General features: G+C 36.9%; 1 protein-coding gene across 4 annotated transcripts in view; it reads left to right on the top strand.

Moving 5' to 3' along the window:
* The window catches only part of Ptprk (protein tyrosine phosphatase, receptor type, K), a 515,496-nt gene that overhangs the window by 397,935 nt on the left and 103,554 nt on the right, over positions 1-14,007 (top strand). For all 4 annotated transcript variants that reach the window (XM_013026890.1, XM_013026891.1, XM_013026889.1 and 1 more), the window contains exons 12-13: positions 9,313-9,586; positions 13,361-13,397. In XM_013026890.1, the coding sequence (XP_012882344.1) occupies positions 9,313-9,586; positions 13,361-13,397 (311 nt within the window). The remainder of the gene's footprint in view (positions 1-9,312; positions 9,587-13,360; positions 13,398-14,007) is intronic.

Below are 14,007 nucleotides of genomic sequence, written 5' to 3'. Positions count from 1 at the left end.
GTTAAGTTGGATTCATATGCCCATAAACGAGAGTGGTAGGCTCATACATATAATGATAATGACACATAATATTACAATGATCTATTTGATAATTACACAGTATAAGTTCAATGACAGCAGATAGAACACATATTTTGTCTGCAGGGTTTTGCTAAAAAGGACAATCGGCTTCCAAATGACTGCAAAGCAAATGGTTTCATATGTGACATAGCACATCACATTTGAAGAGTTCAGACTGGACAATAGCTGAGGAGGGACTAGAGCATGAGGCTGTGTCATGTCAGCCTAAAAACTGAAGTTGGACACAAGACTACAAGCTGCAATTACCCTGAGCAAGTTTACATTTTAGAAGGACCACCAAGAGATGCATAGAGAATGGGCTGAGGTTAATGCCAACTGAAGTCTGAAATGGTCCCCGTGAGATGCACTAACGGGCCACATTAAGACGGTAGCAATGAAAACACAGACACAGTTGTGCTCTTACACAAAGTCTGAGGATGTATTAAGCTTCCACAGCTTTATAGATGCATTAAGCTGAGAGGGAAGGGAATGCAGTCGCATCTGTAGCTGAGAAAAAACATTCAAGGTCTTGTTTCAAAAGTTATTAAGTAATGTTTTCAGTATTTGTATCCTAAATCAAAACTGTCTACTTTCTCTAGGAATTTTAGTTATTTCATATATGTTCTTTGCCTTACCAATATTTTTCAGCAGGTTTTTTCTAAGCTCACAGTGGGTACAATGAAAACACCCATTGTAAATGATACTGCAGTTGGCATCACGTACCGCTCAGGCCTTGCTGCCTTCCTATCATGAGTGCCCCTGGTGCTAATGTGTAATATGTGTGGCGTTGTTTTGACAAGCGTGGTCTTCAAGAAAGTTCGGTTCTTCTTTTAGAATCATTCCAAAGATGGGATGTTACTGACTTAACTAGAACTTTGACTCTCTTTTCCGCCTTTTTTCTTTGAGATCTGTCCTCACACCTGTCATCACTTGACAATCATTTCTATGATTCAAAATAAATGTAATCTGCATTTAAAATCAATTTCATAGAATAATTTACCTCGCTCTTTTTTGAAAATAGTGAAATACTATTAAAACACATACTTGTTCCTCCGTGATGAGGTTTTCTTTATTATAAGACAACCTAAATGAATGTATATTTTATTTCAGAATTTTCAAATGTATGTTCAGTTGTGTGTGTGTGTGTGTGTGTGTGTGTGTGTGTGTATGAGCGTGTTTATACACTGGTCTTGGGGTTTGATCTCAAGGCCTGGAAAATATCCCTGAGCTTTTTTGCTCTACCTCTTCAGCCACACCTCCACTTCCAGCTTTTGTGATAATTAGAGGTAAGAGTCTCCTGCCTGGGCGCTGAACCTCAGTCCCCAAAAATGCAGCATCCTGAGTAGCCAGTATTATAGATGTGAGCCACCAGTTCTCAGCTTCTACTTAATTTAATTAGATAAAATGATGTCTATTCCAGAATCAGAATTATTGTTTTAATCTGACTTTCATGCTTGCTTGCTTGCTTTATCTTTCCTTTCCTTTTTCTCTTTCTCTCTTTATCATCTTGCCCTTCCTTCCTTCCTTCCTTCCTTCCTTCCTTCATTCCTTTCTTCCTTTTGTATTTCCTTCTATACTTCCTTTCAATTTCTTTTTTCTTAGAATTTTAATTATCTTTAAGTAGTTATACTAAATTTATTTCCACATTTCAGTTTGTGAGTTCGGTGAATCTTTATCAAGTGTCATCCCTTTCATCTTTTCCCTTCATCCCCAACCCACTCATCCCCTCGATTTGTCTGGTTCCATTTTTCACACATGAATATCTAATTTTGCATTTATACATCATTTATATGTGAGTCTCCCAACCTAAGCTTCACATGTAGCTTGGGATGACAGGGGTATAACACTGTGCCCACCTATGTGTACAGAAGGGGTTTTCCTCAACTATTCTCCTGGCCTGACCTTAAACTGCTATCCCTCTATTTTCAGCCTCCCACTTATCTATGATTACTCATCTCCTTTTGAGATATTATGCTTTTATGTATTTATGTCTTTCTGCTAGAATTAAGCTGCATGAAAGCAGAGGCTTTCAATACTGTTTTTGTTATTTCAGTCTAAACATTGAAAACATTTTATGACCTATAACAACTATTTAATAAGTATTTTGTGAATAAGATAAGCATTGTGTTTAACGAGTTCCTAATGTACTAAAGAAAAGATACGTGAAGAGAAAGTGTTTGCAATGCTTCATGTTCATGAAAACAATACATTTTTTACATGTCTCTTGCTTGGCCTTTCTGCCTTTTCAGAATGTCTGAGGCTAGCCCTGAAGGTTCTAGTCAGTGTTTTGTAGCTTTATAATTAGTACCAATAGGTTAAAGATTAGATTGACAATACTTCCTAATCAACCACAAGATTTAACCTCCATTGGTCCTAGAAGGTAGAGGACTAAGGAGAGAAGTAGTAGAGAATGCTTCTTGGCTACAATAGAACACCTCTTAAAAAGGAAGCAAGAATCCCTTGATGGTGTATAGCACATAGGTGAGTAACACAAGCCTTACTAGCTTCAAACAGATAATATATATCAGTACAGAAAAAGAGTAAAAATGAGGTATTTGGAAAGGAGTGTGGTAGCTATTAACCCAGTGAAAGAGTACGTAGCTTGACTTGTGAAATGATGGCTTTAAGGGTAAAGGAAGACATAAAGAAATGGCCAAAGAAAATATGAAGAGAAGCAGAGGACTTTTGAGCTTTGATGCTTCCATAACTGAATCCTAGATAGAAATGAAGACTCGTGGGAATACTGGCTTATGTGTGTAAGAAGTGAGCTGGTAGAGACAGGGTTAAATGATTGGGATGGAGGATGATAATTTAACCATATTTTTTTGGCCATCACAATGTTAACAGTAGGGCAGTACATACAACAATGGTTAGAGGATTGAGTTTATGAGCAGAATAGTAAACTTTAGAGCTAGGAAATCTCTTCTGAAAATTTAGAGACATTTTAAACAACATATTAATTGCTTATATACTACTGAATAATGTATCGTTTTGCTTTCTCCATGAGATTATGCAACCTTAAACTCACTGTATCCACAGAAGATTTGCTTAGTACCATTTTTTTAAGAATCCATAGTAGTTTAAATTAGGTACTGTTGGTTCCAGCTCAATATTTACAAATTAGAAAAACTATCTGCTATGTGTATCATATCTCTTGTTGAGATAATAGAGAAATTTCCTCATGGTTATTAACAGGATTGAAGCTAACGGGAAATTATATGATAAGAGGGTATCATTTGGCCTCCATAAAACCTAAAAGTGAATACTACTATTACTTAATCAAGCATTATTTTGGTAGTGAATATCATTTTAAAATTTTAAACATACAAAAATTATATTTGAGTATTCACTAAAGATTCATCATACCAGTATATTGATTTTAAGCTAATTGAAGTAATATTTTAAAAATTCAATTGAAAGGATTAGGAAATATGTGAATATGATGGAGTGAATAAAAATACTGCAGTAACTTTGGAATATAGTTAGCCCTAATATGTGGATCTAGCTAGAGTTAAGTACCATTAAGTAATTAAACAACCATACAAGTGAAAAAGCACTAGCTCATTTCATGTAATCAGTCAACTCACTTCTAATTTGATTTCACATTATTGTCTGTCCTTTAATTAATTCACATTGATAAGTAAAGTAGCACAGATAAAAACAGGCAATCCTCAGCATGAACATAAACAAGGAGGAGGGAATGGACATATGGTTACTACCTTTTCAAATTAAAAAATGAAAGAAAGGTGGTTTTTTTAAGCACGAACTTTATAACTCATAGTTAGGAATTCCTCTTAAGTTCCATGAGATTTCTCCCTGTTGTGGCTTTAGGGTTTTTTTTCCTTAGTTACTTGCTATGTATAAACATTTTGGTAAGGGGTCACTATAATTACAGTTGATCTCTCTGAAGATTAAACACATGCTTTCTCAATGTGCAAAAGAAAGAGAAGTGCAAAGTGGTGTGTTTTGAAGGAGCTAATTGAAGAAGTAATGATAGTAAAATACGACTAAAGGATGTTGAGCAGTGTTATCACATGGAAAGATAACTTCATTTTTCTAAGATGTTGATTGAGTATAGCCAACAGATGTGAACCAAATTTCCTTCATTACTTTTTTTTCAAGGAGTATTTCTGGATCAGTTTCAGCCTGGTTTGACTGTAACTGAAAGGGACATAGGAGAGATGATTTAAGATGATTCTGATCATCTCCTTCTGGGTGGTTGTCACCATCACTAAAAGCATGCTGGGCACAATGACAGTTCTTCAGTGGAGAGGGTTTTAAAGAATAGGTATTTTATATTTTTGTTACTGTTTTTAAATTGGCTCACACTTGAGAGGGGTTAGAAAGCATTCTAGCAGTAGTAGAGTTCTTGATATTTTGGAAGAAATGGAAAAGAAAACAAATACAAGGTTCATAAGAACTGGGACATTTCCACCTTTATCTTCAGTGCATTTGTGGGATGGTTCAGTGTTGAATTGTTGAATGAAGCGACTGAGTGGATGCGTGAATAGAAAGTCACAGGAAGAAAGCTATTTGAGGAAATTCACATTACTCAGAAAGTGTGGGAAATTTTTGAAGCAGAACAATTCCTTCCAAGCAGAAAGAAAGAGTGCTGCAGATATGTTCCCACCAAGTAAAAACATCAACAGAAAAAGCAAAAACAATTTGTTCATTCTACAAAGGCTTACCTATTGTTTATTATCTTATTTACAACCAAACTAAAAAATATTAATCTCTTCCCCATCAGCTTGTGGAGTTAAACATAGTTGAGTTTTAAAAATATCCAGAAATTGTGGTTAGTGTTACATCATTTCTCCTGGCAGGATGGAGTGGTGGAGTGGAGAGAGAGGGACAATTGGAGGTCCAGCTTTCATCTTAAAAATACATTAGTAAATGTGCCTGAAAGCACATTTACAGCTCACACTGCTGTAACAAAATCCTAGATGCCTTAAATGATACACTTCTGTTTCTCATGCTTCTCAAGACTGCATAGTAGCTCAAGATCAAGCGAGTAGACTCAGTAAGGGCCTGCCATTTTAAACAATTGACTTCCACAGACCTCCCCATCTCCAAATGCTATCACAGTTGTTTTTTTAAATATATTTTTATTGTGAAAATACTGTACAGAGGGGTTAAAATTACATGGGCAAGATAATGAACACATTTCTTATCAAGCATTGTAGCCTTCCTGTCCCTTCGTATCTTTCCCCACCCCTGCCATCCTCCCCCACCAAAGTTGTAAAGTTCGTTTTTCTACATAACGACTGGTACATCTCATTGTTGCAATGGGTCCTCCTGTATCCCTGTTTTTACAGTTTGTTTTTTTCCCTTCCCCTCCACATATACCAACATCATTTATAGTGAAAGCGGGGGTTGTACCATGGGGGAGGGACATACAAGGCAACAAAGACATAATCTTGTAAATATATCACAGTTGTTTTAACCTGAGGCTTGGTGGGAAAGAGTTAGCACAAACATTTAGTACTTAACATTGTAATATAAAACAGAGAAGAGCAAGAGACTCATGGTGTAAGTTTTAAGGGGAGCGTAATCTCTATGTGCCAAGATGTCGTTTCTCCTATGCATTCAAAGAATAAATGAATAATATTAGCAAATAAAATTTGTATTGCAAGATTAATAGGTTATTTTTATGGACAGGTAGAAATATGCCTTATAAAAACAACCCCGACTTCAAAAACCACAGTCATTTCTCTTTTATTTAACTAGGAGTAATACCAAATGTGAAAATTTATCAAAGGTTGATCTTTAGCCTCTATGGAATTGTGTTCAAAATATTCTTTTCCCAAGAGTAGATTATACCTTCCTTTCCTTGCTCCTGAAATATCTTGAGAACCACAAGCTATCTTGCATGAATTATCTAAATTTGAAACGTAGAAACTGTCAATTGAAGAGAATTGATTAAAATAGACTTTCTGGATTATTCTCGACTCTGGATTTGCCTAGAGGTAAGGAATAGTTAACAGTGTGCTTCTCTTTTAAGGATTAGGTTAAATTATTAGCAAGGATGGATAACTATTATTATCATTCATTGGGAGCAGAATATAAGGTTAAATTTTAATTGAAAGATGAGTATAGGTGGGGAGGAAAGGGATGGTAGGGGCAAAACAAAGGAAGGGGTAACAATGCTCCATAAGAAATGGACTCATTACCTTGCTCATGTAACTGTAAACCCTCTGTACAGTATCTTTACAATAAAAAAGAAAGATGAGTATAGATGTGTAAGGATTATGAATTCAAGATGCAAAGGGGCTAGTTTTGCTTATCATAACATGTCAACAATGACCATTCCTTCTTTCTGTCTCAGGGCTGTGCTTGCATGTTCTCAGTAATTTAAACTGACCAGTGCTTACTTAAGGACATACATTTAGTCAATGGTATTTCTACCATTAGTGGCTTTGCCCATCAGAGTTATAGAGAAGCATGCAATACACATGATTTGAAATTACAGACTTCTGACTAAAAATAATAATTTCTACCATTATTACAATTTATTTCCACTTTCAGGAGAGACCAGTTTTCTACTTGGTGATATTTTAATGAAAAAGAATAGGAAATTTATTATTTGTAAGAAAGGAGATTCTTTAAATCGTTAATTAAATTTAGTTCTTTCTGCTAATCTGTGAAGGTCTTTCGTTTATATATAACAAAGTTTTAATTTAAGTTAGAATTCCATACCACATCCCTAAATTGTTTTAGTTTTCCTATATGCAAACTCAGCTCTCCCTCACCCTTCATATTATTAAGGTATATTAAATAGAATACTTTATTCCTTTTGGGAGCTATTGAATAGCAATAGTTTTACCTATAGAGAAAGAACAGAAGTAGCAAATGTATTAAATTCTCAAGTTTAAATGTGCAGCCCTATACATAGCTCCTCTATATTGAACTTATACAAGCCTCACCAATGAATTTTCTGGAAGTTTTAAAGAATGTTAAAATATATATTTCTTCTAACAATATCAATAATGTATAAAATTACTATGTCTACTTCTCTAGATATACCTTCCTTAAAACTCTACCAGGGAATTTTCTATAAAGAAATAATATTTATATACCCCTTTCAGAAATTTGCAAAAATAAATTATTAGATAACAGAGCAATCTTTGTTTTAAAGTTATCATTTTCCTTTTATTTTCTCAAGCAACAGCAATTATCAAAAAGCTTTAAGAGGGCTGGGAAGTTGGCTCAGTGGTAGAGCACTTGCCTTTCATGATGAGGCCCTGGGTTCAATTCCTCAGCACCACATAAGCAAAAAGAAAAAAGCCAGAAGTGGCGCTGTGGCTCAGGTGGTAGAGGGCTAGCCTTGAGCTGAAGAGCTGAGGGACAGCGCCTAGGCCCAGAGTTCAGGCCCCACGACTGGACCCAAAAAGAAAAAGTTTTAAGATGTTTAAGCAAAGTATGAGAAGGTTCAGGTTAGAGTTTTAATAGGCCAAATGCCATCTGTTTCTACAATTTGTAACATTTTATTATTAACAACTCCAGAAGAAGGAGGCGGTCTATTTTAGTGGTGAGGACAGATTTCTGTCCATCTGTGCCCATATTGCCGCATGTCACTTGTACTTTAGCTCTGCATAGCTCAGAGCCAACGAAGATGCCGTGGCAAGGTCAAGAGGTGGAGAAGCCTGTCAGCACATTCTGTTTCTAAGGCTATGACAACTGCAAACAGGCACCTCCTGTCCCACCCTGAGGCTGTCATTCTGCCAGGCCTTGGAGCTGGGTCTCCCATAATACCATCTCAATAGAAAATGTTAACTTTAAACATTGAGAAATACCAAAGGACTTAATCCACCATGTGAGTCTGCTTAATGTCAGGGTCCTTATGAAGTGGCTTACTCTCAATCTTTGAATATATGAATTGTTTTCTGGTGGTTTTCCTTACTGTTCTTTCCCTTGGCATATCTGTTTGTGTGGAGGGGACAAGAATGCATGCAGAACTCTTATTTTAGTGAAAATTATGTAAACAAGAGTGCAGTGGGTTAAGATTGAGTTTAGATACTTTGAGATGTGGTAGGTTGATTGTTAACTACTTGTTCTTCTTTTAAAAAAAAAATCTTAATATTAGGTAAGCCAAGCTCATAGAGACAAAGGGCTCATATGTTTCTGTCATATGCAGAAGCTGGATCTAAAATACAATGGTACATGATAAATTATATAAGACTCTAGGCATTCACACACAGTGAGACCAAAGGAGGATATTCTCAGAGGAAGAATACAAAGGCACAATGCCTATGTGCCTCTGATCATAAAACATAATTATCTAATGAACTGTAGGAAATGTAAATTCGATTTTTTCTTCTTTGTTGCTTTTGTTTTCTTTTTTTGTTTTGTTTGTTTATCTTTGAGTAGCCAAGGACTAGGCACAGAAATGGAGGGACAAAGGGGTGAACACATGCAGCAGTGGTACTCACTAGATACAATGATGGAAATGAACTATACAACTTGTGGGTGGGAACAGGAGGGGAAAACTGGGAGAGAGTGAGGGAAGGTGTGACACTATCCAAAAGTAGATATATTTATATCCTGACTTATGTAACTGTGACCCCTCTGAGCATCACCTTTATAATAACAAAAAATTGAAGTTTTAATATTGATTAGCAGATCAAGAAAATGTAAAGTACACACACATACACACACACACACACAAACATATATAAACAGTCAGACAGTAGAATTTTAGTCATGGATCAAAAATTACATTATTTACAGGAAAATGGACCTAGAAAAAAAATATATTAACTAAAGTAAGTCAAACTCAGAGTGAAAAACAGCACTTTTTTATTATGTGAAAGTTAAATCTAAAATACAAAATACATGAGAACATATATGGAGGATTATGTGCCTATAAATGCAAACAAATTGACAGAAGAATTGTATTCTCAGCAGAGGAGTCCAGTGGCATCACACCTCTGAACAACTAATGAACCATTTAATCAATTAGCAAAATGTATGAGGAGGATAGAAAGAGAGGACACGTGGTGGGAGGAGGTCTGAGAACCCACAGTCATTATGTTCATTGTTTATTATGTGAACTTTGAACTAGAGGGTAGGGATGGGAAAGGGAAAGATGGAAGAGAAGAGAAGAGAAGATCTTGGCTCAAGATCCAGTGTATTGTACTCATAACCAGACTTGTGGAATTGAAACTCCTTTGTACAACTTCTTAACTAACGATGGTAATGTTAATAGTAATAATGTCTTAATATCTAAGTGCAGACTGTTTCTTCTCCCCAAAGTGCTTATCAGATTGTCGTGGAAGAACTGCACCCACATCGAACCAAGAGAGAAGCCGGGGCCATGGAATGCTATCAGATTCCTATCACCTACCAAAACGCCATGAGCGGGGGTGCACCTTATTACTTCGCTGCAGAACTACCCCCCGGGAATCTACCTGAGCCTGCCCCATTCACGGTGGGTGACAACCGCACCTATCAAGGCTTTTGGAATCCCCCTCTGGCCCCACGCAAAGGATACAACATCTACTTCCAGGCAATGAGCAGCGTGGAGAAGGTGAGCTTCCTCTCAGATTTGCTTGATCTCATTGCTCTGAGGAAAAGCCAGTCAGTAGCATTTATCAAGAATTTATTTTTTTTTAAAGAAAAGAAAAGAGAATCAATGTGTGGTGGGTGGTGTTGTTGCTGTTGCTTGTGACAGTAAGCACAGTTTGGGACTGAAAGAAGGCCAGGCAACATGCCAGTTACATTTCACAGATCCTGTTTCCTAGTAACTACTGCTACTTGAGTCTGCTTCAGGAAAGCCTACAATGGCAACTGTGAGTAAAATGATTTGGAAAAAAGTGGGTGTACTGTAGCCCAGGCTCCACCCTGAGTAATTTTCCCTGCATTGTTCTCTGACTTGCTCCATAGTGGCACACTTCAGAAGATTAAATTTACTGCAGGATAAACAGAGTGTGTGTTCCACAGTGGGTTAATAAACCCTTATAAACTTTTAGGGGGTACAAGCCAAATAGCACATAACAGGTAACAATCCTCTGATTACAAACTAACAGGATGCCTGAGCTATAGCTGACAGAACCTACACAGAAGGCTGCCTGGTGATGGCTGATGCTGTGCTGTTACACAAGTTGGCTTTCCAATTCCCCCGCCGCCCCTCCTTTTTCCAGGCTGCCCCTCCTTTTCCCATCTTGGACACAGTTGTTTTTGAACATTGCTGCTTGAACCCAAATGAATATTGAAGAGAAAAACACAACAGGACATTAGAAACTACACCAGTGGTTCCCATATGTAGAGAAACAACCTGACCTCATGCTGTTTCTTTTTGAAAGATTTCTTTCCTAAAACTTTTATTTATGCCTTTATTTATTTATTTTGTATTTTGGCAGAGAGGTATAAGGAAAAAAAATCTTTGAAAATAGAAACTTGCACAATTTAGAATCCAGATGAGTGCTGACATTTTGAAAAACTTATAACTATGTAAAAAAGTGCTGCATTTGTATAATTGAGTCTCCTAAAGTGAGCACTGGAGAGATAACATAAAACTGGGTTCCAGTGGCTCACTCCTGTAATCTTAGATGCTCGTGAGAGGCTGACATCTGAAGGTCAGCATTTGAAGCCAGCCCAGACAGGAAAGACCTTGAGATTATAATCAATTAAACACCAAAAAAAAAAACCAGCAAAAAAAACAAGTGGAGTTATGGCTCTAGTGGAAGAGTGCCATCCTTCTAAACAAAAGTTAAGAGACAGATCCTGAGCCCTGAGTTCAATTTCCAGATCACAACAAAAGAAAGAGAGAGAAAGGGAAGGGAAGGGAATGAAAGGGAAGGGAAGGAGGTAGGGAGGAGGGAAGGAAGAGGGAAAGGAAAACTGTGATACCCAATTTCATCAATCTTATTATATCTTGGAATAGCATAATTGGAAGACATAGCTCATTTTTGTTTCTGCAGAGGCTTTAAGAACTTGGGTACTGATTAGCTGTTTTACATGAAAGCTGTATCTTTCTGCTTGCCAATGGGGTTGGCTTGCAGTATACAATAAAAAAAAAAAATCCTGCCAAAGCATGTCCTAAGATATTCTATAAAGCCAGAGGCTGTTCATCGTTGATGCTCTGCCTTCTTTGATGGCAATGGGAATCTTTGGAGGCCACACCTCCCTATCTATCCTTCAAAGCATTGGTGGTACAACTAGGCTTCTCAAGTAAGAGATTGCTATGAAAGTGATTCATCTATCCTGAGCACAAATACCGTAAAGGTAGAAAACACAGTTCAATGTTTGGGTTTTCATCCTTGGATAAGTGAGCTTCCAAACTAACTGTTGTTGCCTGGTCTGAGTATTAATGAATGTCTGTTTCTTGCAGTGTATTCTCTCTCATTTTCTTTAACAGTTTAGATGTAACTTCCCCCCATCATTAAATCAAATCAGAGAATTAGTAATATATCTCACAATATTCTTAATGAAGAGTTTTTCATTTGTTATCCCTCCCACCCCAGCAGAGGCTGGTAATGCCTACAGAGCATCAACAGAGATGGCTTTTAGGAAATCAGAATTTCTTTGGGCCTCTATGAGAGTGTGAAATATTCTTTCTTTTCCTTCTTTTTTGTATTCCTTTCTTAGTGCTTTGTTTTACTTAATTTCAAAATAAATGCTTAAGAAGAAATTATAAATTCTCGTGTTTTATCAACATATCTAACTATTCAAGGTGCAGTTATAAATGAATCTTGAAAACAAACATCCTGTTTCAGAAATAAAACCTACTCCATGTAAGTGAGAGTTGACTGTGAAGGGGGAAGGAATCAACAGATTAAAGGAAGCCATAATCAGGTCCTGATCCAGGGATAGACAAAATGCAACTTATCAGGGACTTAGAAAGCTATCCCCACTGGGAGGCACATCTTTACAAAACAGGAGAATGCCCACATTCTGTGGCAGAAGGAAGGGAGTTGCACGCTAACCTTCTCAATCAGTGTACCAAGGCTTCTTAGAAATCTATTAACATGTTAAGAAACAGCCCAGGTGCCACAAAGCATTGGCACAAAGCATTTGGCTGGCTCTCTTAAGGTCTATAGGGTTTAGGATGTATGCCTGAAGCACCTGGCAGGCAGAATGGAGTTGCAGCCAAGATGGTTGTAGTTAGAGCAACATGGGTCTTTCAAGCCTCTGTTTGTGCCTTGGCTTTGACTTCTAACTAATTATTTGTTAAAAATAGACACTGAGTGGACTCTAGCTCCTTATGAAGTGAAATTTGGTCCTGAAACTAGCTATGTATCTTTCTACCATGCAACTATGTAAATAAAATTATAATAATTCTTGTCCCTTCATCTTTTGCTTTTACTGTTTCTACTCTGCCTAGCAAGAGGCAGAACATGAAAACTTTCTAGGACTTAGCAGCTAAATTAAAAGAGCAGACAAATTATGCTATAAATGGTAAGCAATATTTTGATGATCTTTCTAGAGACTACCATTTAGCTCTTTAGTCACATAGGATTCAAGTTGACAGTATCTGAGTCTATATCTTCCTATCTGAGTCTATAGCTAACAGATGAAAATTAAATATTTAGTTCTGACTTTAGCCTCGCAGACACATTTTTTTTTCTTTCTGATAGCTTAAGAAGCAACAATAAATGCAAATAGCAGACTATACTACTTGTCACCAGCAAGCCAGCTAGTATCACAAATTGAAAGCAGACATCTACATCCTTAGAAAGTTCTTGAATTTTTAAGCTTTTACGTTAGATTGTCTTTTCTAATTGCCAGTAGCAGAGCACCAGTAGTCATGCCAGTAATACCAACTACTCAGGAAGCTGAGATATGAGGATTACAGTTTGAAGTCAGCCCAGGCAGTAAAGTCCATGAGATTCTTCTTATCTCCAGTTAGCTACCAAAAAAATGCTAGAAGTGGAGCTCTAGCTCAACTGGTAGAGTGTTAAACACAAGCAAAAACAGCTCAAGCCTTTAGACCAGCACCCAAAAAGAAACAAAGGAACAACAACTAAAAACAAACAAACAAAAAACAAGAAGCATGATGTTTGGCAGTTGTCTGTAGTACTAATTGTTTGGGAGGGTCAAAGTTCAAGGTCAGCCCAGACAGAAAAGTTCTTGATACTCCTTCTCAACCCATCCTTTGGTGCAGTGGTATGGGCTCATTTTCTCAAGGTAATTTAGAGGCTGAGAATGGAAGAATTTCTGAGAGTATGTATCAAAAAAAAAAATCTTAATACTGTGTCTGGTGACAATCATATGTTATGACCCCATTTTGGTCTTGGAATAAAGTTTGTGAAAGAGGATATTATCTTTACATTGACTATGTTATTTCATTTTACTTTACCAGGAAACTAAAACCCAGTGTGTACGAATTGCTACAAAAGGTAAGGGGTTTGTTTCCTTTTTTGTAAGCTCTATTCATCTCCTTTCTAAAATGAAAGAGCTTTGTTGCTAGTGCCAAGCTAATTAAATGTGGCATTTCTATTACAGAGTATTTGTAGTGGGGCTCACTTAAAGCACCAGAGAACTTCTCAGACTCACTTGGCTGTCTTTACACATCATGGGTGCTACATTCCATCCTCTAGTACTTAACTGAAGGAATCTTGTTAGGAGAATAGAAAGGATTTAGAAAAACCGTAGAGGGCTTTCTTCTGTCCTTGAGTACCTAAAAGGTTTGTGTTACCTATCAACGACTCTCTTAAGAAAACTCAGCAACAGCAGCTCAAAATAGCAAGTTGCTTATTTAAAAACCTCTATTTGCTTTCTGTAATAGATGATCAAACCTACAAGGACAAAGCTAATGATACATGAGGTGTGGGTTTGGAGGTTGTTCTATAATTTTATCAGTAGTTGTAGTTGGGCTGTAAAGGGTCTTGGTTGGTTTGTGAAAAAAATTATTTCTGTAATGGCTAATAATCAAGTCAATTCTTTCCAACCCTGCTGATTATTACTTAGACTGGCTAGTTTTTTGGCAGAAAACAAATATGTAACATA

The sequence above is a fragment of the Dipodomys ordii genome, unplaced genomic scaffold (genome assembly GCF_000151885.1).
Source record: "Dipodomys ordii isolate 6190 unplaced genomic scaffold, Dord_2.0 Scaffold97, whole genome shotgun sequence".
NCBI classification, from domain to species: domain Eukaryota; kingdom Metazoa; phylum Chordata; class Mammalia; order Rodentia; family Heteromyidae; genus Dipodomys; species Dipodomys ordii.
This window is presented reverse-complemented; position numbering and strand designations above follow the sequence as displayed.